Genomic DNA, 25,160 nt, shown 5'->3' with positions numbered 1-25,160 from the left:
AAAAGTACTGGTAGCGGGCGAAACACACGTTTTTTGCTCAGTATACTTCCCTCCAAATAACGCAAGTAAATCTGCTTATGAAAATTTTTTCAAGGTTGCTGAACAAATTTTTTCCAAATTTCCCCCGGAAGTGAAAATTCATATATACGGTGATTTCAATCAACGCAATGCCGGTTTCATTCCAGACACTGAAAATGAGGACATCTTACTTCCAATTGTAGGCGAAAATGAAACGCTACAGTTTATTTTTGACAAAACTTCTAGTTTAGGACTTAATCAAATCAATCATGTGAAGAATCAGCAAAATTGCTTTTTAGATTTATTGTTAACAAACATGCATGAAGACTTTTGTGTAACCGCTTCATTGACTCCACTATGGAAAAACGAAGCATTCCATACAGCCATTGAATTTTCTATATTTGTACATGAAAATAAGTGACCCCTTGATTGGGAATATGAAGATGTCCACCAGTTTCATTTGGCAAATTATGATATCATTAAATGTTGTCTTAGCACATTAGATTGGCAAATCCTTCTCAATTGTGATGAAGGTATCGAAACCTCTGTAGAAATCTTTTACAAATTATTAAATGAAATTATAAATGAGCATGTCCCCCTAAAGAAAGTAAGGCGACATGGCTATTCAAAATATCCTATTTGGTTTAACCAACAAATAAAAAACTTGAAAAATCGCAAACAAAAAGCCCATAAAAGGTACAAGAATAATGGCAGTAACGCAAATCTGGCCCTTTACTTAGATATTTGTAACCAACTAAATGTAGCCATTGATACAGCATACGAGCAATATAATTCCAAAACCGAAAGTGAATTAAAACGTCATCCAAAAAATTTCTTTAATTATGTAAAAACTAAATTGAAATCGAACAATTATCCGACAGAAATGTATCTCAACGAAACGGTTGCTGATAACCCAGATGAAATTTGCAATCTATTTTCAACTTTTTTTCAAGGAACTTATACTGCTTTTTCGGAAACAGATCGGGATTACAGATATTTCGATTTCCTCCCAGAATTTACTACTGATATCACTATCAAAAAAATCGAAGCACATGTTATTTTAGAAGGTTTAACTAAGTTGGATGCCTCCAAGGGTTGCGGACCCGACGGTATTCCTCCCGTGTTTTTGAAAATGTTAGCATTAGAACTTACAGCTCCATTGTATTGGCTTTTTAACATGTCACTAGAATCCGGCAATTTCCTTAAGGCATGGAAAGCCTCATACCTCATTCCAATTTTTAAAAGCGGTAAAAAATCTGATATAAGTAACTATCGAGGTATTGCTATTATTTCTTGTATTCCCAAACTTTTTGAAGCAATCATTAATGAATCGTTGTTCAATCAAGTCAAAAATAGAATATCTAATATGCAACATGGGTTTTTTAAGGGCCGCTCAACTAATACAAATCTAATTGAATTCGTTAGTTATTCGCTGAATGCAATGGACAAAGGGAGCTATGTAGAAGCTTTATATACTGATTTCAGCAAAGCATTTGATCGCGTTGATATACCCATGCTATTATTTAAATTACAAAAAATAGGAGTCCAATCAGATCTGCTTAAATGGATCGAATCCTATCAAATTTGAAGGGAAAAAGTCAAACCCTCTAGAAGTAACCTCTGGAGTTCCCCAAGGTTCACATTTAGGCCCTCTTTTGTTTATTTTATTTGTGAACGATATCTCTTTCTTGCTGAGAAATGTTAGGGTATTAATATATGCCGATGATATGAAGCTCTTTTTAGAAATAACAAACGAGGAGGACGTCAGAGTATTCCAGCTCGAAATACAGGTTTTCTATATTTGGTGTAACAAAAGTCTTCTTCAACTTAACACTCATAAATGTAGATCAATAGCCTTCAGTAGAAAAAGAAACATGCCAAACATTACAATTTCTCTAGGAAATAATTTGGTTGAAAAGTATGAAAAAATCAGAGATTTAGGAGTTATATTAGACTCAACACTAACATTTATTGAACATTATAACACAATTATCAACAGAGCTAACAGTATGCTAGGATTTATAAAAAGATTTAGCTACGACTTCCGTGACCCATACACAATAAAAACACTATATCTTGCATATGTGAGGTCAATATTAGAATACTGTAGCATAGTCTGGTCACCATTTTCATTAATACACCAGGAACGAATAGAATCAGTACAAAAACAATTCGTGCTGTTTGCTTTGCGTAAACTAAATTGGACAAGCTTTCCTCTTCCCTCTTATGAAGCCCGCTGCTTGCTTATAAATATACAGACACTAAAACAGCGACGTGAGTTCGCCAAAGTGTCATTTGTAAACGATATTGTTTCACACCGTATAGATTCTATGGAAATTTTATCCAAACTCAGCTTTTATGTACCGAACCGTCAATTGCGGAACCGAAATATATTTAGCATAAGTCACTGTCGCACAAACTATGCCAAATTCGGGCCTTTAAATCAGATGATGATCGCCTATAACCAACATTGCGAAAATATTGACTTTACTATGTCTAAATTAAAATTAAAACAATACTTTAATTCTACGCGTTAGATGCAAAAAATGTAAGCAATATTATGTAATTTAAAAGTTGCACTGTTCAGTTTTCTTTGTAGACTGTGTTGTAGTAATAGAACTAATATAATGTAATAACTAATGTAAAAGGTCTACTATGATTTGACGACTAAATAAATAAATAAATAAAAAAAATGGTATTCGGCGAAATGGTTTGTAATGATGGCGAATATTTAAATGCTATCCGCTTTATTTTATCAGGCTAAGCAATAAGGGGAATTGTTTTCTACTTTACTGTGAAGAAATTTTGTTATTAAAACACCGATGAACTCCCCAGAAACTTGCAAAACTCAAGATTGTGACAAAGGTCATCCGAGATTCACGATTTATGTACAGCACAGGCAATACGAAGTTTGTCGGGTCAGCTAGTTTCATATAAAATCTTTTCATTTAATTTTGTGCTGATTATACAGCAATAAGTACCGTGAAATTACTGGAAATACAGCAAAATACAGCAAATACAGCTCGGTAAAGGTTTGCTCAGTAAATATTAATCCGGTTTGCTAAAAATGCAGTAAAGTTTTGACTTTTGACATTTTGTTTTACTGGTAAAACCAGCATTTTGGCAAGCTCGGCCAAATCCAGCAAAATTTAGCTGGATTCCAGCGATAATTTTTAAGTGTGTAAGTATGATAAATTCCAAAAATTTATCCGTGTTGTTCAGTGCCACCGGATGCCAGATTTTGGATGAAAATAAACGGGTTCGTTTGGTTGCCAACCCTGGCGATGGATTATTTTTGCTACGCCAGGAGGAGAGATCGATGGTGTAAAATAACATATTATAACATTGTGCGCACCGAATGTTTGCTATTATACGTTAAACAATTATATCGAACATGAAATCATTGGAAATAATACATATACTTACACTAAATCGAAATTAGTTGGATACTGTGTTGTTTCCGTGCGTGGATAACTTATATAACCTCGAGTGTAAAGTCTGCAAAATTGTCAATTAGAGTAGTGAAACAAAGGAATAATCGTGTTTACTTTTCAGCAATTTGCATAGCGGAGTGTGGCCCAATATTTAGTTTAGCACTGGCAGCTCTCATCAGCTCAACCGTATTAAGTGCTTGTGGTCGACTGCGATATATTTCCTTAGAAGTAATACTGTCCACACTAAAGGTTGTGAATATTTAAAAAATTAACTAGTTAGTAAGCAACAATCTTTTCAGTTATTAAATAATGTTAGTTTTGTACTCACAATGCTTCCTGGTTTTCTTTAATTTTATTCAAAAACATGCAGGCCACTTCTTTTTCAAATATTCTTACTCTCGACCAATCTAGTTTTACCTCAAGATTATCACCAAGCATTACATGAATAAACCAATAACTCTCCGGTTTAAACGTTTGAATTTCGTCATGACGTTGAACGCAAAATCCAAGGGTTGGTGTTTGACATGGCCCATATGATATCAGTGATGCATCCAAATCGGCATATTTGCCTTGAAAGAATTTGGTCTGGAATCGGGTAAAGGCACATCCAATTCTAAGATCAAGTTCTTGCCTAGCGTCAACCGATTTAGCTTCATTTTCGTTAGGACGAGTGAGATTTCTCATTGCATATTTGATATCTTTTTCTGTTATAGCAGAGAATTTGGCGCGATACGTGACTTGATTCGTAAATACATTCCGAATGCTACCTGCGACGGCTGTCATAACTTCAAAGCAAATATTTTCGCCTTCTTTATCACAGTCTAGCCACAAAATTAAATATTCACATCCTTTGGCTTCTTGGCTAAGAAAGGCTGACATTCGAAGATTTGGAGATGATTCCTTTTTCTCCGTAGTACACGAAAATAATTCCGCAGGATCTACCTTGTCCCAAGAGTTAAATTTACCCGCGAACTCCAATCCCATAATATGACCGCACACCGAAGTCATTTTAAAACGTATTAACTCGCCTAAAAATGGACCATACCATTCATGAATGGAACATGCATTATTAGAACCTGCGAACAAGAAAAAAGTATTATATTGAATGCTTTCAAATACATCACACAGTCACAGAGAAATTGGCTACATGATCAACAATGCAACAGTAACTGAAGTTTTTGGAGCGTCTTAGTAGAATACGAAACCTTAATGTATGTATGTATGTATGGGGACTACCACCTATCGCAGCAGAACAACTGTTCATAGCAATGGGCTTATCTGACAAGGGGAATTCCCAAGCAGCACTTGCAACATCTTCCACGTGGCTATTAAGTCTTGTTTAAATTGCAAAAAACTTCACCGGTTACAGTATTGAAACACGCAACAAATAAGCAACTTCATGTTGTTAATATGTTGGATTCAGGTTATCCAATACTTATACTGGCTGTCACAAATATATTAGTCAATATCTAGTAACATGAAACTTCATCGCAACATCGTGTTATTATAATGCCATTGCTAAACAATAATGTCACATGATGTTGCATCATGTTGATTACGGCATATTGTTAAATAAAATGTAACCAAACAAATACAACCAATGTAACATCATATTCCGCCATATTTTTATGAAAAAATATTTTTCAAGGAAGGAATGTTTTTATTTTAACAATAATTACACGAACATTCATCAGGAATCCATGGCATTTACTAAAATATTATTTGATTACAGTATCTAGTTCGATTTTACACCGCATTTTTCCATCGTAAACGAATTCTTAATCTGGCTGGGTTAATTCTTTAAACTTGAAAATAAATAAATTAATAACTTTCACGAGGCGCATCAAATAATACAAAGCAAAATTATATTTTGCACGATAAATTTTGAATGGCATGGAGATTAGCTCATAATAGGCCCAAAAAACTAAAGTCGCATTAAGAATATTTATTAATGTAAATAATTTTCATCTTGGAGCCCAGAGAGGAAATCCCGGTTCCCGCTAAACATAATTCGTGATGAAGTTGCTCATAATTGTTTGGTTTTTGTGCGAGGAAAAAAGAGAAGAAAGTATTTTTGTTTTTGTTTTCACGCAAGTTTTGACAACGCGGCATAGGATTTCGTGGGAGTGCGAACAGGCTTAAAATCTCTTTTAGTATCGTAGTCGCAAGTTTTGACAACGCGACATAGGATTTCGTGTGAGTGCGAACAGGCATAAAATCTCTTTTAGTATCGTAGTCGCGAATACCTGCTTGTATTTAGATAACGCGCATTGGTTTTTGTGCGAGAAAAAAAGAGAAGGAAGTATTTTTGTTTATATTTTCACGCAAGTTTTGACAACGCGGCATAGGATTTCGTGGGAGTGCGAACAGGCTTAAAATCTCTTTTAGTATCGTAGTCGCGAATGGATAGATAACGCGCATTGATGTTCCATAAAACATCTGTGTAACAATTGGTTGCATATAGGCTCCACCTCTTGCGCTTTTTCAATCACATAACAGTTCGATAAAGGTAACTGATGCGAACTTTTACCATATTTGAATGTTTCAATTATAGTTGCCCTTCATGCAACAAATGGTGCTGCTTGGGTTGTACAAACATAACCATTGGTCACGTTCACCAGGTCCTGTATGAAGGGTCAAAAGGGAATCGGTCGGCAACCAACATCGCTTACACGTACCAGGGGTGTTTAAGAATCTTCTTCCAGAAACTAGACCGCATGAGTCAATCGTTAAGTAAGCGCTCCCAATGCAGAATGACCCCAATAGTTGGGGAGAAGGGCCCGCTCATCATCCACAATTTGTTTGTGCAAATGGTGTTTCTAGTTCAAAAAACCCATTAACAGTAGGTGTTCCTCAGGGCAGTAATTTGGGACCTTTACTGTTCCTTATTTATATCAACGATCTTGCCAAGATTGACTTACATGGAAAGCCAAGGCTATTCGCTGACGACACGTCGTTATCATATGAGGACAAAGATCCGGAAGAAATAATTCGCCAAATGACAGAAGACATGGGAAAACTTGAAGGATTTTTTGCGGAAAATCTTTTGTCTCTTAACTTGTCGAAAACAAAGTATATCATGTTTCACTCCCCGCGTCTGAGAGTTCCACCTCACTCGGAAGTTATAGTGTCTTCAACAAGAATAGACAAAGTAGAATGCTTTAAGTACCTAGGTCTAAATCTGGATGCCACGTTGTCGTGGAATCAACACATTGCAGATCTACAAAAATGGATTAGCTCAACATGTGGAGCATTATGGAGAGTCTCTAAGTTTCTACCGCAGAAGGTATTGGAAACCATGTACCATGCTTTCATTCAGTCCAAGCTCCAATATCTGGTATCCATTTGGGCTGCTGCTACAAAGACGCGATTAAAGCCACTACAAGCCGCACAAAACAGATATCTGAAAGTGGTGTACAAAAAACCTCATCGGTATCCTACCTTGGACCTGTACAACAATGCAAACGCATCCATTCTGCCAATAGCTGCTCTGCATGAAATCCAGTGTCTGTGTCAAACCCATAACTTTATGTATAACCCACGAGCTCATCACAATCAAACCCTACTTCGAACATCACATAGATATCAGCTAAGAAACCCAGCAACATTTGTTGTCAATCGTCCAAATACAGAAATGGGCAAAAAATCCGTTGCTTATTACAGTAAAGCGCGTTTCAATTGCCTGCCGTCGGACTTAAAATCTGAGCAAATTGGGAAAAAAATTCAAACATAAAGTTAAGCTGCGCGTGCGGAACATGATGGCGAACTATATGCCCTAGTTAGGACACAAATAAATTGTCTTCGTCCAATTCGAATCATCTAGCTGTTGTCAACTGTACTCTTCACCTTCCTGTGGCTACGGATCCATGCACTTGGGGTACTCTGGTAGCGTGGCCAACTATACTGTAAGGTAACATGCACAAGTATATGTCTGGCTGAAGCCAGAGATACTACGCCCCCACTCTAGTAAATCAACGGTTCCAGATCTCAACCTCCGGTAACACCATTATCACCAGCACCACCAGCAACCAGCAAATAGATGATGATGAGTTTTAAGCTCTCCTGTTGTACGCACTGCGTGGTCCTTGATCCATGTCATCCAATTAACCCGCTCGTAATCTGCTGTTCCTCTGGCTCTATATGGTCTAGTTTTCGTGCGCTTGGGCTACTCTGGTAGCGAGGTCATCTTTACTGTAAGGTAATATACACAAGTATATGTCCGGCCGAAGCCAGAGATACTACGCCCCTAATCAAGAAAACCGATGATTCCAGAACCCACGACACCCCCCAATCATCAGCAAGCTGAGCAGTTTATCCTGAATCCATGATCTCCGGTTCTCCTGCTACCCGTTACCACATGCTGCGACATCTATGCCATTCGACTGCGCTGCTTGTGATCTTCTGCAACGCTGTACTCTTCCGGCTCTACAAGGTCCAAACGGTTCTAGTCTATACCAAATCGTCGAATTCAACATACCGATATACATAATCATCAGGCATTCAATTTATCCTTTCATATAATTATGTAACCAATGAATTGTGATAGTTTCTAGTTTACCGCACTTCCTTAAAAGAGCAACTAAGCTCACTGGAAGTACATGTATTGTGAAACAGAAAAGATTGAAGGTTTTGTGCCTATTGGAGAAAATGCTTAAAAGAAGCTTCACTCCAACGGGCTTTCCTTCCCTAGAAGAAATAAATAAAAAAAAAAATGTGTTGTTAGCCGGGCCAAGGTTAACCTTAGGAAGTCTTTATATGTTTTATTCGTCAAGCATTTGTAGACTACATACAATAATATTATTACAATGTTTACTTATATACTATACATTATTCCTATGGCTAAGTCGTAGTTTAATTTGAATTCTGGACATAGTGATGTTAATTCTTTCGCAATTTTGATTATAAAGGCGCATCATGTTATTGACTTGGTCCATTTTTCGCATAATTGGTCTTATATGATTTTTCATTAAATATTTTTCTAGTTCTAAGGTTACGACTCGGCGCATAAAAGTTTAATTGAGCAAGCAAATCTGCGGACTGGATGCGTTGAGAAATAATGTCATTGATAAAGTAAAGCATTGGTTGTTCGCGACGTTCTTTAAGTGTTTGTATATGGATGAGCGTTTTCGAAGCGCGTATAGTAGAAATTGTTTCTAAACAGATTCAATGCGTCCTTCGTGTAACGCAGTGTGTGGGTGCCATACAATATTGCAATATTCCAGAATAGGTCTTACATATGTAATGTATAAAAGTTTTATTGTGTACGGGTCTTTGAAATTATGACTGAAGCATTTGATAAATCCCCGCATTCTATTTGCTTTGTTATTAATGGTATTGTAATGTTCTGTAAATGTTAGTTTTGAGTCTAAGATTGCTCGTAGATCCCTTACAATTTTACATTTTGGTACAATATTGTTTCCTAAGTATATGTCAATAGAGGGAGTTTGAATTTTCCTGCTAAATGCTATTGAGTTATATTTTTTTACATTCAGGTTTAGTAAAGATTTGTTGCACCAAGTGTTGAATACATTGACTTCATTCTGAAATACTGCGACGTCATGGGCATTTTTTATTTCCATATATATTTTCATGTCGTCTGCATATACAAGTACTTTTGAGTGGTTAAGTATATAGGAAATGTCATTTACGTGCAAAATGAAAAGAAGTGGTCCTAAGTGGGAACCCCAGAGGTGACTTGAATAGGGTCCGAGAGGGCATTTTGAAAGCGAACAATTTGTTTACGTTCCGTTAAATATGATTGAAGCCATTTCAAGAGCTTCGGTTCTATTCCAATTTTTCTTAATTTGAAGATTAATAATGGTATGTCTATTTTGTCTAATGCCTTACGAAACTCCGTGTAAATAGCTTCTACGTGGTTGCCATTGTCCATTGCATTAAGAGTAAAAGTTACAAATTCCAAAAGATTTGAGGTAGTACAGCGGCCTTTAAAAAAGCCGTGTTGCTAACTTGTAATTGTGTATTTTACTTGTTGAATTTTTTTTTCATTTATAAGGCTTATACAAATTTGAAAAAAAGTTTATGTCCTGGTCCCAAAATATGGTTGAAGGGGGGGGGGGGGGGGCAAGAAAAAAATAATAACATCAAACCTTCAATAACTAAACAAGAGAAAAGCTACCAGCGTTTATTTTTCCGTATTATTAAAAATTTAATATAAAAATTTTGTACAGTACTTAAATTGCAGTTCAAACCAAACCAAACTTTAAAATTTTTCGACCCGAGCACATAAAGTAAGCATCCTAGTAGAGATGAACCAGTTATAAAATAGTGGAGTGCTACAGGATCACCTTAGGGAGCCACTAACGTGTACATTCATTTGAATTTTGCTTTGAACTTGCGTGTCAGTCGGTTAGTTACCTTGTGTTTTGGAATAATCCAAATCTGTGTCATTTACTAGTTCAGAACTCGGTAACCACGAAAGAGTATCGCAAACTAATTATAGTGTGAAAATGGGAGTTTAGGCCCTACCAATTTTTTACTTGAAATGCTGTGCTACCAACATGTTTTAAGAAAACAAACGTTTGGAACCACTTGTTTCTTGGTCAACCTTTTAGTCATGAATATCAGGTCACTCCTCTGCTAATGCTTGTTCTCCAAGAATAATATGTAGTATACCTTCGTATATGTAAACCGTTTCGAAAATTTCAAGTTGCATGATAAAAAACTATATCTTTGAGTTTGCCGTTCCCAACATCCAAAATTAGGGTATGTACTTGGACACTACGGAATAAAACGACCAATTTGGAGTCCTGAAAGCACCGATAGCTGATATTCCGGAGTATCTAATTTGTCGTATTTCTATTTTTATCTCATCTAATGCCTATGACCAGAATAAATAATCCCACTGCAATTCGGAATATCTCCGTCAAAAGCGGTACCGAACTTCACACATATATCGTTTGATTGATTTTTGCTTCAATCTAATTCGATTCTTTTAAAACAAGTTGAAATAAAATGAAACGAAATTTAAAGCTAATGGAGCCAAAAGTCTGATTGCAAACACCCCAATTTTTGTCGTCGGGAACTTAAAGGTCAAACAAAATAGTCGTCTGTGACTTGCAGCAGGAACCAGAAAGCTTAGTTGGCGATAGAAAGTTGATCTAGACTAACGGGATAACTGCTTTAACTTTGCACATATTGGATAATTTAGAGATGTAAACTCGTTGAACTGTAAAAGATCTACTTATCACTAAAGAATACAACATACTAATATAGCACTTTATTTTTTTGCCCCTTCACATTTCGAAAATTTTTGAAGGGAGGGGTGACATAAACTTTTTTTCAAATTTGTATAAGCCTAATTGATTCAAATAGTTTAGGAATGCAAGAGATAACTGCAATTCCACGGTAGTTTCGGATGTCTGATTTTGTTCCTGATTTGAAGATAGGGACTAAATACGAAGATTTCCATATTTCCAGGAATTTTCCATTTTTCAGAGACATGTTAAATAGGCGTTGTAATGGTGTAGCAAGTTCCTCGTCCAGGTTTGTGAGAAATATGGGTGCTATTCCGTCAGGCCCCGGCCCTTTTGACGCATTCAAGGCTTTGAGTGCTTCCAATACGTCAATTTATGATAGTTGAGAGACAGATATGTCGTTAGAAAATTCGGGGATAAATGAGAAATATTCCTGGTCGCAGTCTTCTTCGGTAAATGTTGTATATACTTCTTGAAAGAAATTTGCGAAAAGGTTGCCGATTTCATTAGTATTATTTCCAATAAACCCGTCAAGTTTCATGTGGGATGAGAAATTACTGCTTTTCAATTTAGTATTTACATAGTTAAAGAAATTTTTTGGGCATGATTTGACTTCATTTTCGACTTTACTATTACATTCTTCATACGCGATTTTAGTGGCCGAGTTGAGTTCTTCGCAAATATTGAGATAATTATTCAAGTTAATGGTATTGTTTTCAATTTTGAATTTTTTGTGTGCTTTTTGTTTTCTATTTTCAAGATTTTTTAGATGTGGGTTGAACCACACAGGCATTTACTACGTTGACTTCGTCTTCTTCTTTTCATTGGTACAGTTTCGTGCAAAAGGCACTTCAAGAAAAGGATGAATTTTTCTACTTTATAGTCGACATTTCCTTCAGTACAAAACACATGTTGCCATTCTGTTGTATATAGTCTACGCTTAATTTCTATAAAATTTGCTTTGTTATATTCCGGCATATTCCAAGTCAGTAGGGTAAGAGCTATTGTGTGTGAAAATTGAGTATTCGATTGCTGTGTGAAATGCTTCATTCTTCCATAAGGGAGATAGTGAAGCATTTACAGCAAAGTCGTCTGTGCAGTTTGTAACAAGTAAGTCCAAATAAACATTTTGACTATTTTTGACTGAATTTGCATCAAGCCAAATTGTGAAATTTTCTCAAAAATGTAATGCAATGTTTCATTTTCGCCTACTACTGGAAGCAAAATGGATTCATTGTCAATGTCTACAACGAAGTCCACATTGCGCTGATTGAAGTCGCCGTAAATACCGTGAAAGCACCTAATTCCGATCACCTGTAGGATTTATCTTTGAGTCCCTACTGAAAAATATAGCTTTGATATTTATTAACACTGTACATGTCTTTAGCAAGTATTTTCAATTATGTTTCATGGAAAAATACTAAAATACCTAAATTATTTACCGAAAGTTAAAAAAATGCATCATAGTATGATGCATCAGTGCACCTAATTCCGATCATCAATTATAAGGGGTGATTCTAATTCCGATCACAAGTGTATCTAATTCCGATCACAGGTGTATCTAATTCCGATCACGTCATAATGAGCTGTTAAAGCAAAAACTTTTGTCAACTCGTACCAAATGGATCTGAAATGTATTGCTTTTATGTAGTTTGACGACAATCCCCCTACCAGTCATCTTCTGCTTGCGTTAATGATCATTAATATTCTTAAAATTTGTGTACTCAAAAGATCGACAAGCGGATTATAAAACTTACCTCTTCTTTTATCTTTGTTCAACTGTTACACTCAAAATAATCCGCACATAACTAATGGAAAATTTCCATATGAAAATCCTTATGATTATTATGTGTCACATATAAACACAATCCGCCCAGAAGTACACATGAAAATTATATGCATATGAATAGTATGTGCAAATTTTAAAGGTAAATTTTAAAAACACATAAATGGTAGCTGTTTGGCACATAAAGTTCATTTACTGGGCACATGGAAAAAATCTATGTGTGAAACACATAGAAACTATACGAAAAGTTTTCTCAGTGTACAATTACAATAACATTGGGTCACTTCGACGTTTTCATAAAGCTTTGATCATAAATAATAGTAAAAATCAAATCAGAAAGGTTGTGTTCCAGACATGACCGCGTAGTTGGTGTAGAACTACGTGAGGCTGGTTTTCGCGAAGAAACCTCGAATATTAAAGAAAACTTTTTACACCATATTGGTATATGTGTAGCGTAAAATAGCGTAAAGCGAGAAAAAACAAACAATATAATAATAATATTATCTTGCTGTACCGTATTTATGGCAGGTGAGCTATTTTGTGATATCAAAAACGAATGTCTTTACCAGTGCCATTATCGGAGTATTTCAGTATAGAAATTTGCCTCACGCATCCAGCTATTAACAAAGTTCTAGGAGAAAACTTAAGTCTTCAAAATAATATGTTATTGTTATTATATTAAAAGAACACGCATTAATAAGATAGTTCATAACTGCGCTGTCGCTGTCGCTTGTTTGCAGTAAAACGTCTGAGCCTTTCAGTTGACCAGCAGCCACTGGTTTAATAACCCGATCAAATGAATATAACAAATTTATAACAGGATGAGTTCTAGATAGTAAATATTTTATAACAAAGTCTCCTTTGCGTTTTGTTATAAACTTGGTCTCGTTAGCAGTTGAAATCAGGACCAAGTTTATTAGTGATCACTCCTGTATGTGCTGCTTCAGTGAGATGTGAGTTGAATTACCGGAAAATCGACTACGATGCTCTTATTGCACATCTTTGTGATATTGAATGGACCAGGTTATTCGGAACAGACTCTGTTGATACAATGGCTGCGCGCTTTTGTGATGTTATTCGCTTATGGTTCTATGAGAATTTGCCCTTTGTAAAACCCGCTTCAACTCCTGCGTGGAGCACAAATTTGCTTCGTCGTCTAAAGCGCGTGCGCAATAAATTCCAACGTAAGCATCGTCGGTGGCGTACTAACCAAACTAAACAAGATTTTAAACGGGCTAGTGAAGATTATAGACGGCTAAATGCAAGCCTTTACAAGTCGTACGTCTTACGCATTCAAACAGACCTACGCAGAAACCCGAAAAAGTTTTGGTCATTTGTAAATTCGAAACGAAAATGTTTCTCGGTTCCTTCCGATGTTTACCTTGACGATACCGAATCAGATTCGTGTGAACTATTTGCTACGTTCTTCTCGTCTGTTTTCGCCTGCGATCCTGGACCAACAAGGGCTACTGATTGTGGTGCGTCGCTGGTCGCAGCCGATTTCGTCGACTTCGATGTCTTTGAGATTACCCCGGATATGATTACTGCTGCCGCAAAAAAATTAAAAACATCGTACTGTGCTGGGCCTGATGGAATTCCTGCCGTTGTATTTTGCCGTTGCTCTGAAGCTTTAGCTATACCGCTTTTTTGTATATTCAACAAATCATTTGCACAAGGGAAATTTCCGAAGATTTGGAAGCATTCCTTTATGTTTCCGGTCTTTATGAATGGGGACCGCCGAAGTGTCAGAAATTACCGTGGCATTACAAATTTGCCCGCTGCCTCCAAATTATTCGAAATAATTGTGAGTGGCGCCTTAATTCAACGTGCTAGACACTACATTTCTTTGGACCAACACGGTTTCATGGCTGGCCGCTACGTGACAACAAATCTCCTAGACTTCACCTCTAATTGTATTGCCGAAATGGAACGTAAACTACAAGTAGATGTGATATATACCGATTTAAAAGCCGCCTTCGACCGCATAAATCACCGCATACTGCTTGACAAAATCTTGCGACTGGGTGCCTCGCAACAATTTGTCGCATGGCTTCGCTCGTATTTGTGTGATAGGATTCTGCAAGTGAAACTTGGGTCTAAGTTATCGTTGCCGTTCACAAATAAATCTGGGGTACCTCAAGGCAGTAACTTGGGTCCACTTTTGTTTATTTTATTCTTTAACGACGCTGCCTCTGCTCTAGGAACTGGTTGCAAACTGGTATATGCTGACGATCTTAAAATTTACTTGACGATTCGTTCTATCGAGGATTGTCATCGTCTTCAGTTACTGTTGGACACATTTGTGAACTGGTGTAAATCGAACCACATGACCATCAGCATTACTAAATGTGAGATTATCACATGCCACCGTATCAAATCGCCGATCGTATATGACTACAGAATTAACGGACAGGTACTGAGAAGGGTCGATTGCGTTAACGACCTTGGTGTCACACTAGAATCGAAAATGGCGTTTGATCGTCATCGTGCACTGATAATCTCAAGAGCAACGCGCCAGCTTGGATTTATAGCCAAAATTGGCCGAAACTTCAGTGATCCGCATTGCGTCAAAGCACTTTATTGTGCTTTAGTCCGACCGATCCTCGAAAACGCATGTATAGTTTGGACTCCACACCAGCTCTATTGGACCCTTCGAATTGAACGAGTCCAGAGAAAGTTTATACGACTGGCTCTACGTAATCTGCCTTGGCGTGACCCAAACAATTTGCCTCCGTATCCTGATCGCTGCCGTTTGCTTGGATTAGATACATTAGAATGTCGACGTAAGGTTCAACAGGCTTTGTTCGTAGCCAAACTGTTAAATGGCGAATTTGACTCACCGAAATTACTGTCGCTTATGAATTTCCGTGCATCTGAAAGGACTTTGAGGCCGTCATCATTGCTGACTAACCCGTTTCACCGTACCGAATTTGGCCGCAACGAACCAGTTACATCGTGTGTCAGAGTTTTTAGCTGTGTTGAGGAGCATTTCCAATTTGGCGAATCACTGAGTAAATTTAAGCGGTTGGTGAGAATAAATTTATCATAGAATGTTAGAGTAAGTTCATTTAGACTAATAAGTCAGATGAAGTGTAAAACAAACAAATAAACAAATAACTAAAATTGTAACAAAATTTGCTCAAGACATATCACAAATATATCAAATTATGATATAATTTTATCTAGTTTATATCCATATGAGTAACAAAAATCAGTATTTTGTCTTGCTGTATAACCAAATTGTGACAAAGGTAGAAACATTTATTACAAAGTTTGATAGAAATATCAACTTGAGCAACAATTCTGTAAGATTTTTGCTAGAATCATCTGATCAGGAAGCTAGACGTCACATGTTCGAATTTCGACTGAAAGAGTCAAAGGATTTGTAGCACAATTGTCCCGTATTCTTACAGGCTACGAAGTCTGTCGTATAAAAACAGGTCAAAATTCCAAATCAGAATGTAGCACCTAGGCAATACTGTGCTTTGTAGTAAACAAAAAACACGCAAGTTTATTTTGCTTCTTTGTCTTGAATCAGCAGCAGCCACAAGATTGATGCTTGTGAAGATGCAGAGGATTCCCTGGTCTTTATTAGCAACAAGTATTGGACTAACATTCCTTCCCAGCCCACCAGGACCCGCATTCGGACGTGGCCGGCGTCTGTATTGATCAGCACGCAGCACTGTGGGGAATCGCTGGCCAGCAGCCAAAAAATGAAAGTTCATTTCGACTCTCCGTTGTATTTTTCCTGTGATTCTATACTATTGAAGTGTTCAAATCCAAAATTTTAGATCAATATGATAAAATTTTAATTTTCTATGAATCTTTAAAGTATGCTATCTCAGCATGTTTTAGCGTTTTTTTGAAAAATAACCCAATATTTCAAAACATGCTAGAGGTGTAATGGTAGCTCGGATTTCAACGGCGTCTAAGGAAAAGTTCTTCAAAAAATAGTGCTGAATAAATCCCATTAATTGAGTATGCAGTAATTTTATCATAGTATGCCACAATTTCAATTTTCATTAAAAAAAGTGCCATATTTTCGCGTAAAACACGCTTAAAAGTTTTGAAGCCAAGGTTCGCCACTATTGACACTACCGGTAAAAGTTAGCGTAAAATATGAGCTTTCAAATGGATATAGTCTCATTTAGCGCAGAGCACAAATGTTACGCTTGTAAGGCTAATATATCAGAATTCAACAATATAGACAAAATACAAACACTCAAAGTAAACGGTGGATATCTTAATTGTGGGATATCTCCTTTATATTGTTGGATAGGCTGCTTCGAATGTATGGTCCATATTGCATATTGACCAGATTTTAGAGGCTGGAGGAAATCTCGTGGATACAGCGATAGTAATGACGAAAATTCAGCTCGAAGATCTTATGACAATCCTGGTATTAGTTCTAAAATCACGGGTATTGATATGAAATTAATCAAAAGATTGAGAAATTTTCTTATAGCAAGTTTTTGAACACATTATTTCAGAAAAGTTCGAAACTTATTGTTTGTATACCAAAAACCTTTACGTCAGGGTGTAGTCCTCATACAATACGTCCACTGCAATGCAAAGAATTTGAATTCGCGGTCGTAAATGAATCTAGACAACTATATTGCTGATAGGACGAATGACAGAAGAAGCACAAAAATAAGTTTTTTTGTTTAATTATAGTCACTTCAACAACTCGGGTCATTCGTGACTTCTGCGGGGTTGGGAATTGAACCACGGTCGTCGGTGTGAGAGGCGTGAATGCTAGCCACTGCACCGGTATTGACCCTCACGAAAATAAGGTTATTGCCTTATAAGACAATATTTTACATGCAAAAATAAGTGTGAAAATACAAATCGTGATAGAATTATTCATCTTCTTATTTCTCCGAATAAAGCTTCTAGCTTCTTCGAAACGGAAAAATGTAATTGGTAAAATCTTTCTGAGAACGCTATATTACTATTGAAGACGAAACGTGAAGCGAGTGATTCTGCAGAAGGAGAAGAAGAAAAAGAAGATGGAGATAAAGAAGATTAAGAAAACTAATAAGGGAAAAAGTTTTGATTTTTGATTAATATTAACTTATATGGATTTTGTGTCGATTATTAAAGCTCATACTTGCTTTGAATTGTTTTATATAATGTTTTATCCTATAAAAATCCATCTGGAATAGTTTTCCAAATGACCCTTATAAGAAAAGTCATTATACTTAAAAAATAGTTGAAAATTCTCCCTAACACAAAATATATACGCTCTAATGCAAAATAAACCTGAAATTCGGGCTCAGCACCCCAAAATTGCTTAAGAACCACATATTATCCTTGATTTGAAGAGATTTTTTTGCTTGGCCAGCGTTTGTATGGAGTCGCCCACTGTGCGCAGGGACCTGATAAGGTTGCACAAAAAGGAACAGTGCGCTGTCCTAAGCATGCTTTTTCCAGCCATCAATTTGTAATTTTCATCGGCCCTGGTCAATAACGGAGTAGCAGCACACGGGCGGAATCCTATGCTTGTGCCTATGCTTATGCTTGCTTATGCTAATCAGCAGCAGCCACAAGCTTGGTATGTGTAATGGTCGTCCGTGCCTGGGAAGCAAGACCATCGTACGGAAAATGTATGGAGAATTTTTAGCTTGAAAGCTTTCGTTAATTTTCACTATTTAGCGATTGGCAAACAATCTTTTCAAGAAAGCCATACAACTGCTGCATCATTTATGATCAAAATCCGTTTGAAATTGGAAGAGCTATTAGCGTTCAAAATCTTTCATTCTTTCGTGACGGTGGCTTAACTTCAAAATTTGGTTGACACCTATGACGTAGATGACGTAAGACGTGGTCCTACGTCAAAAATTTCGATAATCCTACCATGTTATCATGTTGCAATCAATCCTAAAATCCAAATAGTAACTTCGTTAGCTTGCATTTTGTCAGTTTATAACTTTGATATAGTGATCGGAATTAGAAGCAGAAAAAAATGATGTTCATAATTCTGATCAATTACTTTAATGGAATAAATTCCGCAAGTTCAGCATTTTTTCAGCCAAATTTGATACGGAACGATTATACATGCTTGTATCTATTAGTTATCATAGAATACCGAAGAAGGTAATATGTTTTCACGCTGCTATGATCTTAGCAAATTTGATCGTGCGCTTAGCACTTCGGCTAAGAAGATACATTTTGAGGGCGTTTTTTGCTTCTGCCTGTCGAATTTAATTTATTTTGAAGTGCATGGTGCCCCAAAGGCAGTCATTTTTCAACAACTGACACATAAACACATAGCACAATAAATAAGCGTGCTCATTTACTACAGGTTTTGGTTCAATTTTCTAAAAATTGACCATTTAGGTTGAGTGATCGGAATTAGGAGCTGATCGCAATTATGTGCGGTCACGGTATGTAGTTTTACTTCGGGTTCCATATTTGAAATAATGTTTTCTACTGCATCGAAAAATAGTTCATAAGACTGTTTATTAGCATGTTCAGGAGGAAAGCACACTGAAAAAATGTGTACTTCGCCGTATATGGTTGCTTTGGCCCATATATTTTCAAATTCGATGTGCTTTCTAGTAATTATTTCTTCCGAAGTAAAGTCAGAGTTTATAGCTATGAGGACACCTCCTCCAGATTTCTTCTGACTTAGAGACAAATTACGGTCGTGCCGGAATACGTTAAATAGATTTCCAAAAATTTCTTCGCTTTTGACGCTTTCGTCCCAGCTACTTTCGATTCCAAGAATGACTTTGAAAGAAGATGATATTACATTTTGATGAATTTCCTTCATTTTGGCTGGACTTTTCATGCGGTTGAAATTCTGGCAATACACAAGAATTTCAGCCGCATTCTGTTTTAGTGCAGAAGAAGTTTTTGGAAAATAATTACTACTTACATTTACGTTTACTAGCTCCAAAGAGCGCGTCGATAAAATTTCTTCTTCATTAGACTGGGCGTCGTCGTTTGGTGATTCAAATTCTTCCGCGTTGTGCGTCAATTGTAGAGAAAATTCGCGTTGTAAGATTTACGTGACGGTACAACGCTTGTCGAAAATTTTTTGTTACTTTCGCGCAATTGCTGAAGGCGGTGAGTTCGTTCACTCACTAAAAATTGTCTGTATGACTGCAAGCCAGCTTTTGCTTCCGGCGGTAAAAGTCCATATTCCTGGTAGACTTCTAGAAAGATGCGCTTTAGATGTTCGGAAGACGTCGGGAGTCCTTCGGATGCCAAAAGCATTCGAATGCTGGTTGATGTTAGTCCTATACAGACTGACGGCTGCTGGTCTTTCATATATGCCAAGTACAGGCGTACGATTTTCATTATTTTTGGGTCGCGCAGTCTAGCTTTCAGAAAGCGCCCGTCGCCGTTTGTTGACTGCTGAGTGAGACGGACTATAGGTGGACGCATTGGGTCGCATTCAAATAGACTGTCTTGAGGAGGTGCTGGAGCTGGGTGTAAGGTATTGTTATTGCTGGCGTTGTTATTTTCGTTTTCGTTCAGGGTGGTGTTAGTCTGGTTTTCGGTCCTATATGGATGAATTGTTTCGCTTTTTTGAAAATTTATGAATTTGGATATCATGTGCGTTGTTGGTGGTCCAGAAAATTGAAGTTTTGCAGCTGCCAGTAGGTCCTTGTCCAGAGGTAATACATTTGGAAGCATTGGCTGATTGCTTTCGACAGTTCTATGGATATTGTTGTTGGTATTGTCAATGTCGTTGCTGCTGTAGATATTATTACTGACATTGCGGGGTTCGCTATTGTTCTGAGTGTAGTCGTTATTATTGTGATGGTTGTGACGTGTGTTATTATTGATGTTGTCCGAATTTTTGCGCTGTCGTCTACGTTGTTGTCTGGTCTGCGTCTTCGCGCTGCAATTTCTGCCTGTTTTTCTTGAAAGCGGCGGGTTCGTTGCCTGGAGTCAAATGAACTCCAATCAACTTTCCAGATTTTTTTGCTGCCTACTATACGCCAGCCGGAATTTTGTGGAGGGTCATTTTTCGTGTCATTTACAAGTGCGGACGGATGCAGTGAGCGTACCATCTCTTCAGAAAGACTTAGGTGATTTACGGACGCTGGTGTTGCATGCATTTTGGAGGTTTCAGCAGAGTACTTTCAGTTTGTCTAGTACTTCTTTTGCTGCAATACTACAATTGAGCTTGCTAATTGACGAGGCTTCAATTGATGATTCAATTGCGTCAATTTTTGATTCAAGTGTAGCAAAAGCATTTCCAAAATGCTTTTCCAAAAGTTTATTTGTGTGTCTTTGGATTTCTGCTACAATTGTGTCATTCACGTTTTCTGATATTTTTTCTTCAATACGATGGAATGATTCTGCCATTTTCGCGTTAAGCGGCTTAAAAAAATCGCTGTTAGCATTTCGTACGACGACCCAGAGGTGGTCGCTTACGTTTGCTGACAAAGAATGTTTTGATATACTGGCTAATGTGGTGGCTATTTGCTTATTTCCCACATGCCAATGTTGTTCAATGGCAGCCATTCGTTTTTCGATTTGTTCCACTGCGTCCTACATATGCGTGATATTCTGCAATTGTGTGATGATTCAATGTTGGCTTTCTGTCTGCTTACTGATTATTTGCTTCGGCGAGTATTTTTCGGTGAACTCTGGTGTGCATTCTGTACATAGTGGCAGGACAAAATTCCGTAAATCGTCCTCCCACTCACGTTTAGCACCAATACAAGCAGCATGAAAACTGCGTCCGCATGTTCCATGACACTTCCAAAGATGACGTAGACTTGTCATTCCACATTCAGGAGCGTTGCACTTCATTACGACTGGAGTTCACTGCGCGGCGGACAAGATAAATTATTTACGCGACGGTCAAAAATTGTTTATAAATACTCGTTACTCGCGGTTGCGCGACGGTCAAAATTGTTTATAAATATTCGCTAGGCTGTCGCAAGTCGGTAAAAAAAATTTATTGTACTTATGTTACTGCGCAGTAAAAATGCGCGTCCGAACTCTTCGACGGTCAGCGGACGAAAAAAAAGTTGACCACTTCACTCTCCCTAAGCACACTGCTTCAAACAAGTACCCTGTTGGACCCTCTCATTCATTGATGTTATTGTTTTTGTGTACTTTAAAAATTTGATTTGGCTCTTTTTTAATTATTTCTGTCGTGGCAATTATTGGGCTATAAGTAATATGGTATGCTCTTTTTTATCATATTGTTGTGTTATAATTGAGTATTATTGGATCATAGTTATGGATTAACTTTTAGATGCTTTCTATTTTCGTTTTTTTAATACTTGGAGTGGTTATGTTTTTCAATTTTAGGAAAACCGAAATATTGATATAAGAAAAAACTACGAGAATTCAGTTTACCGACACCGAATATTATGTGCTATCAACTTATTCGATCCGTCCGAAATCGCGCGCAATTAGTTATTAGACACCGATTGACATTTGTTGCTATACGCGAAAGCTGTCCTGAGACATACGGGTTTATTTTGTCAATTAAATCGAAAACAATTATAACACTCACATTATAAGTCCCGATTTGTAAACACGTCATTGTTAGTGTGCCCAAGTTAATTCAAAATAATTTTTAGAAACAACCGCTGCCAGAAAAATGCAACGACTCTATGTAAGCACCAATTATATGAGACCAGTCTAGATATTTAAGCATTTTCTAGTAAAGCTAGTATTACGAAAATTAAGATATAAAATATACCTTTTTTAACAATTTAATTAATGGTTATGGTACTCATAAACAGCATAATTCATATCGAAAAATACTATGCTCATGCGAGATATACGGTGGCGCAAAAACCACGTAACAACTTAAATTCATTATACCTGAAAATAAAAATCAGACACAATGAAACGAACCAATATAGTCCCTAAGTTGTTGAGCATTTACTCTTACCAACACTACCGCCCAGTTAGCTTCGAGGTATGATGCTGGTCTAACAAGCTGGTCGTCGTATGTTCGAATCTCGGCTAGGCGGTGCTTGCTAGATAGAGTCAGTAGGATTATTACACTGGCCCCGTAAGTTTCCTGTACTCTACCAGCCGGCTGCGAAGTCTGTCGATAAAGAAGGGTAATGTCTAATGACGAAACTATTTAATTTCCAGGAATGCAATAGTAGGTGCGGGCAAAGCTAAAGCCAAGGTAAAGTTTAGACGACTATCATCAAATAGACGACTATGTTAAACGACTATCATCAAGTAGCTTGGTTCAACCCACTGATCTCCTAGCTACTCCTGGTAAGAAGTAACAAATTATGAACCTAGTTGCTTCAACAACCTTATCTTGGTCATTTCGCAATTTTTCGTAGGGATTTAGTCCAACCATGTTAAGAGCACGGCCAAGAACAGACGCGTTCGAGTCCGGTCCGCTTATTTTCTGTAAATTTAGTGATTGTCAAGTGAGCTTATTGGTCAAAACTTCGTGTTTTGTTTCGTAGTTTTGTTTGCCGCGCGAGTAAAATATCAAGTTAAGTAAAATGTTGAAGATATGGTGGAAATTGGCCATAGAAATATTGTGCAGGATGATTGCGCGATAATGTATGTATGTATGTATGTATGTATGTATGTATGCATGTATGTATGTATAGCACCATCACTTCAAGGATATTTATGCAAGAAGAATAACTGTAGAATCGAAATTGATCACCGAGCAACTTTCACGTATATGTTGTAAGAAGGGCTTAAAGGGGTTGGGTGGACTCGTAAGCAGAGGCACTTACGCACATTCCACGGGTAAATAAGAATCCCTTCCAACATAAACATCCGGTTACTTGACCAACGATTTCGCCGTACAAACTGAACTTGCGTGATGGGGAAAACGGGAAGGGTGTGCTAAACTCCCATCGGGCCTTTAGAGGCGGCCAACTCCCAGGTGATTCAGACAGATCACACACGCCCGTTCTCCAACCCTCCATTCGTTTAACAACCCTGATTGAACGGCACATAAATAAATAATCAATCTTTAATAAGTGAAGTTAACAACAATGGATGATTCGCTCGAGCAGCTGTGGATAACAATAGACACTGGGGATCGTCATTAGCGCTATTTACATTCCACCGAATTTGGGTAATGAATATGAAGTGATTCAACGCTACATTTCGTCAATCGAAAAGGCTTACGATTTAATGAAACCTAACGATGATTTACTCTTATTCGGTGATTACAATCGCTTCGGTTTGAACTGGTTATTGCATCCGCGTGGCAATTATCTCTATGTTGATGCACTGAATTCCACAATTAACGCTAGCAGTTCCTGCTTATTAGATGGTGTCGCTCTGCACGATTTGTATCAGATCAATGCAATTCACAATCAGAACGGTAGACTTCTGGACCTCATTTTTGTGAATAAGCATGCCTTACCTGCTTGTGATGTGTCTGGTGCTTCTGACGTCCTGAGTGTGATTGACGCTCATCTCCCGCCTGTGATGGTTAGCTTGTTTAGAAATGTTAATCATGCGTTCGTTGAAGAATTTGACCCTGAGTTTGATTTCCGACGTGGCGATTACGATAGCATGAATGAAGATTTTTGTTCAATTTATTGGTCGCTGTTAAATAATTGCACGAATGTAGATGAAGCCGTGAACATATTTACTGTGGAGATTCATGATCTGATCGAGCGACATGTTCCTCTAGTTCGTCCTCGCCGTAAATCAGCTTGGGGAAATAATGAACTCTCTCGTCTAAACCGTAAACGAAAGTTATCCCTTCGCGCCTATCAGAGGACAAAAACTGACTCCAACCGGATACGTTTTACCACGGCTAGTAGGAAATACAAAACTCTTAATAAGAGGCTCTTTTTAATGTTTCGGATAACGGAGTAAAAACGCGTGCACGTCGTATCGAATCATAAACGAAAGAGAAAGATTTATTTGACACTTTAATACACGTTTAATGTGAAAGTACAATTGTGTTACACTCTAAATTTAATTTTAACATCCCCGCTCAATTGAACAGCCCCAGCTGATCACGAAGCTTTCGAAATTTCGGTGACGCCAACCCCTTGGTCATCACGTCTGCAATTTGTTGTTCGGTTGGTACGTATTCGAGTCGTAGTTTACCGTCATCTACGAGCTCTCGCACAAAATAATGCTGAACTTCGAACTTCGATGAACTTCCGAGGCTCCTTTGTTAAGGCAATACACGGTTGATTGTCCTCGAACACAGTAACCGGCTCCTTAATTTGTCGTCCAATCGATTTAAGTAAATTCACTATCCATATCACTTCGCAACTTGCCAAGCAAAAAGCCATCATCTCTGCTTCGGTAGTCGACAAGGCTGCCGAAGATTGCTTCCTAGTCGCCCATGCTACCGTTGAGCCGTAAAGCTTAATAACGAATCCCGAAACTGAACGACGACCGTTAGGGTCATTGCCCCAATCGGCATCTGCAAAAGCTACAAGATCTGCAAACGAATCCAGTCGGAGATATGCGAGCTGACAGTCGACTGTTTCACGCAAGTAACGTAACACTCTCTTCAAATGTATACTTTTCAACACATCTTTAACGACAGGATTGTTCCCAGACATTTGGAAAATATCACATATTGTACCAATTCACAAAAATGGTTCGAACACGTTTGTTGAAAATTATAGAGGTGTTTCCATTTTATCGGTTATTCCAAAAACGTTTGAAAACATTGTTTATGATTATGTGTATACGTGGATCGAGCCTCTAATCCTAAACTGTCAACACGGATTTGTTAAAAAACGCTCAACAGTGACAAATTTAACAGAA

General features: G+C 37.5%; 1 protein-coding gene across 2 annotated transcripts in view; it reads right to left on the bottom strand.

The window, feature by feature from the left end:
• The window catches only part of LOC128739789 (DNA topoisomerase 3-beta), a 169,458-nt gene that overhangs the window by 123,828 nt on the left and 20,470 nt on the right, over positions 1-25,160 (bottom strand). For both annotated transcript variants that reach the window (XR_008412189.1, XM_053835292.1), the window contains exons 2-4: positions 3,781-4,528; positions 3,567-3,695; positions 3,445-3,516 (exon numbers count right to left, since the gene is read on the bottom strand). Coding sequence is in view for 1 of the 2 variants with exons in the window: in XM_053835292.1 (XP_053691267.1) it covers positions 3,445-3,516; positions 3,567-3,695; positions 3,781-4,528 (949 nt within the window). In the remaining variant the exon portion in view is untranslated. The remainder of the gene's footprint in view (positions 1-3,444; positions 3,517-3,566; positions 3,696-3,780; positions 4,529-25,160) is intronic.

This window comes from Sabethes cyaneus, chromosome 3 (assembly GCF_943734655.1).
Source record: "Sabethes cyaneus chromosome 3, idSabCyanKW18_F2, whole genome shotgun sequence".
In the NCBI taxonomy this organism is placed as follows: domain Eukaryota; kingdom Metazoa; phylum Arthropoda; class Insecta; order Diptera; family Culicidae; genus Sabethes; species Sabethes cyaneus.
The sequence above is the reverse complement of the archived record's forward strand: the minus strand, read 5'-3'. Positions and strand labels throughout refer to the sequence as shown.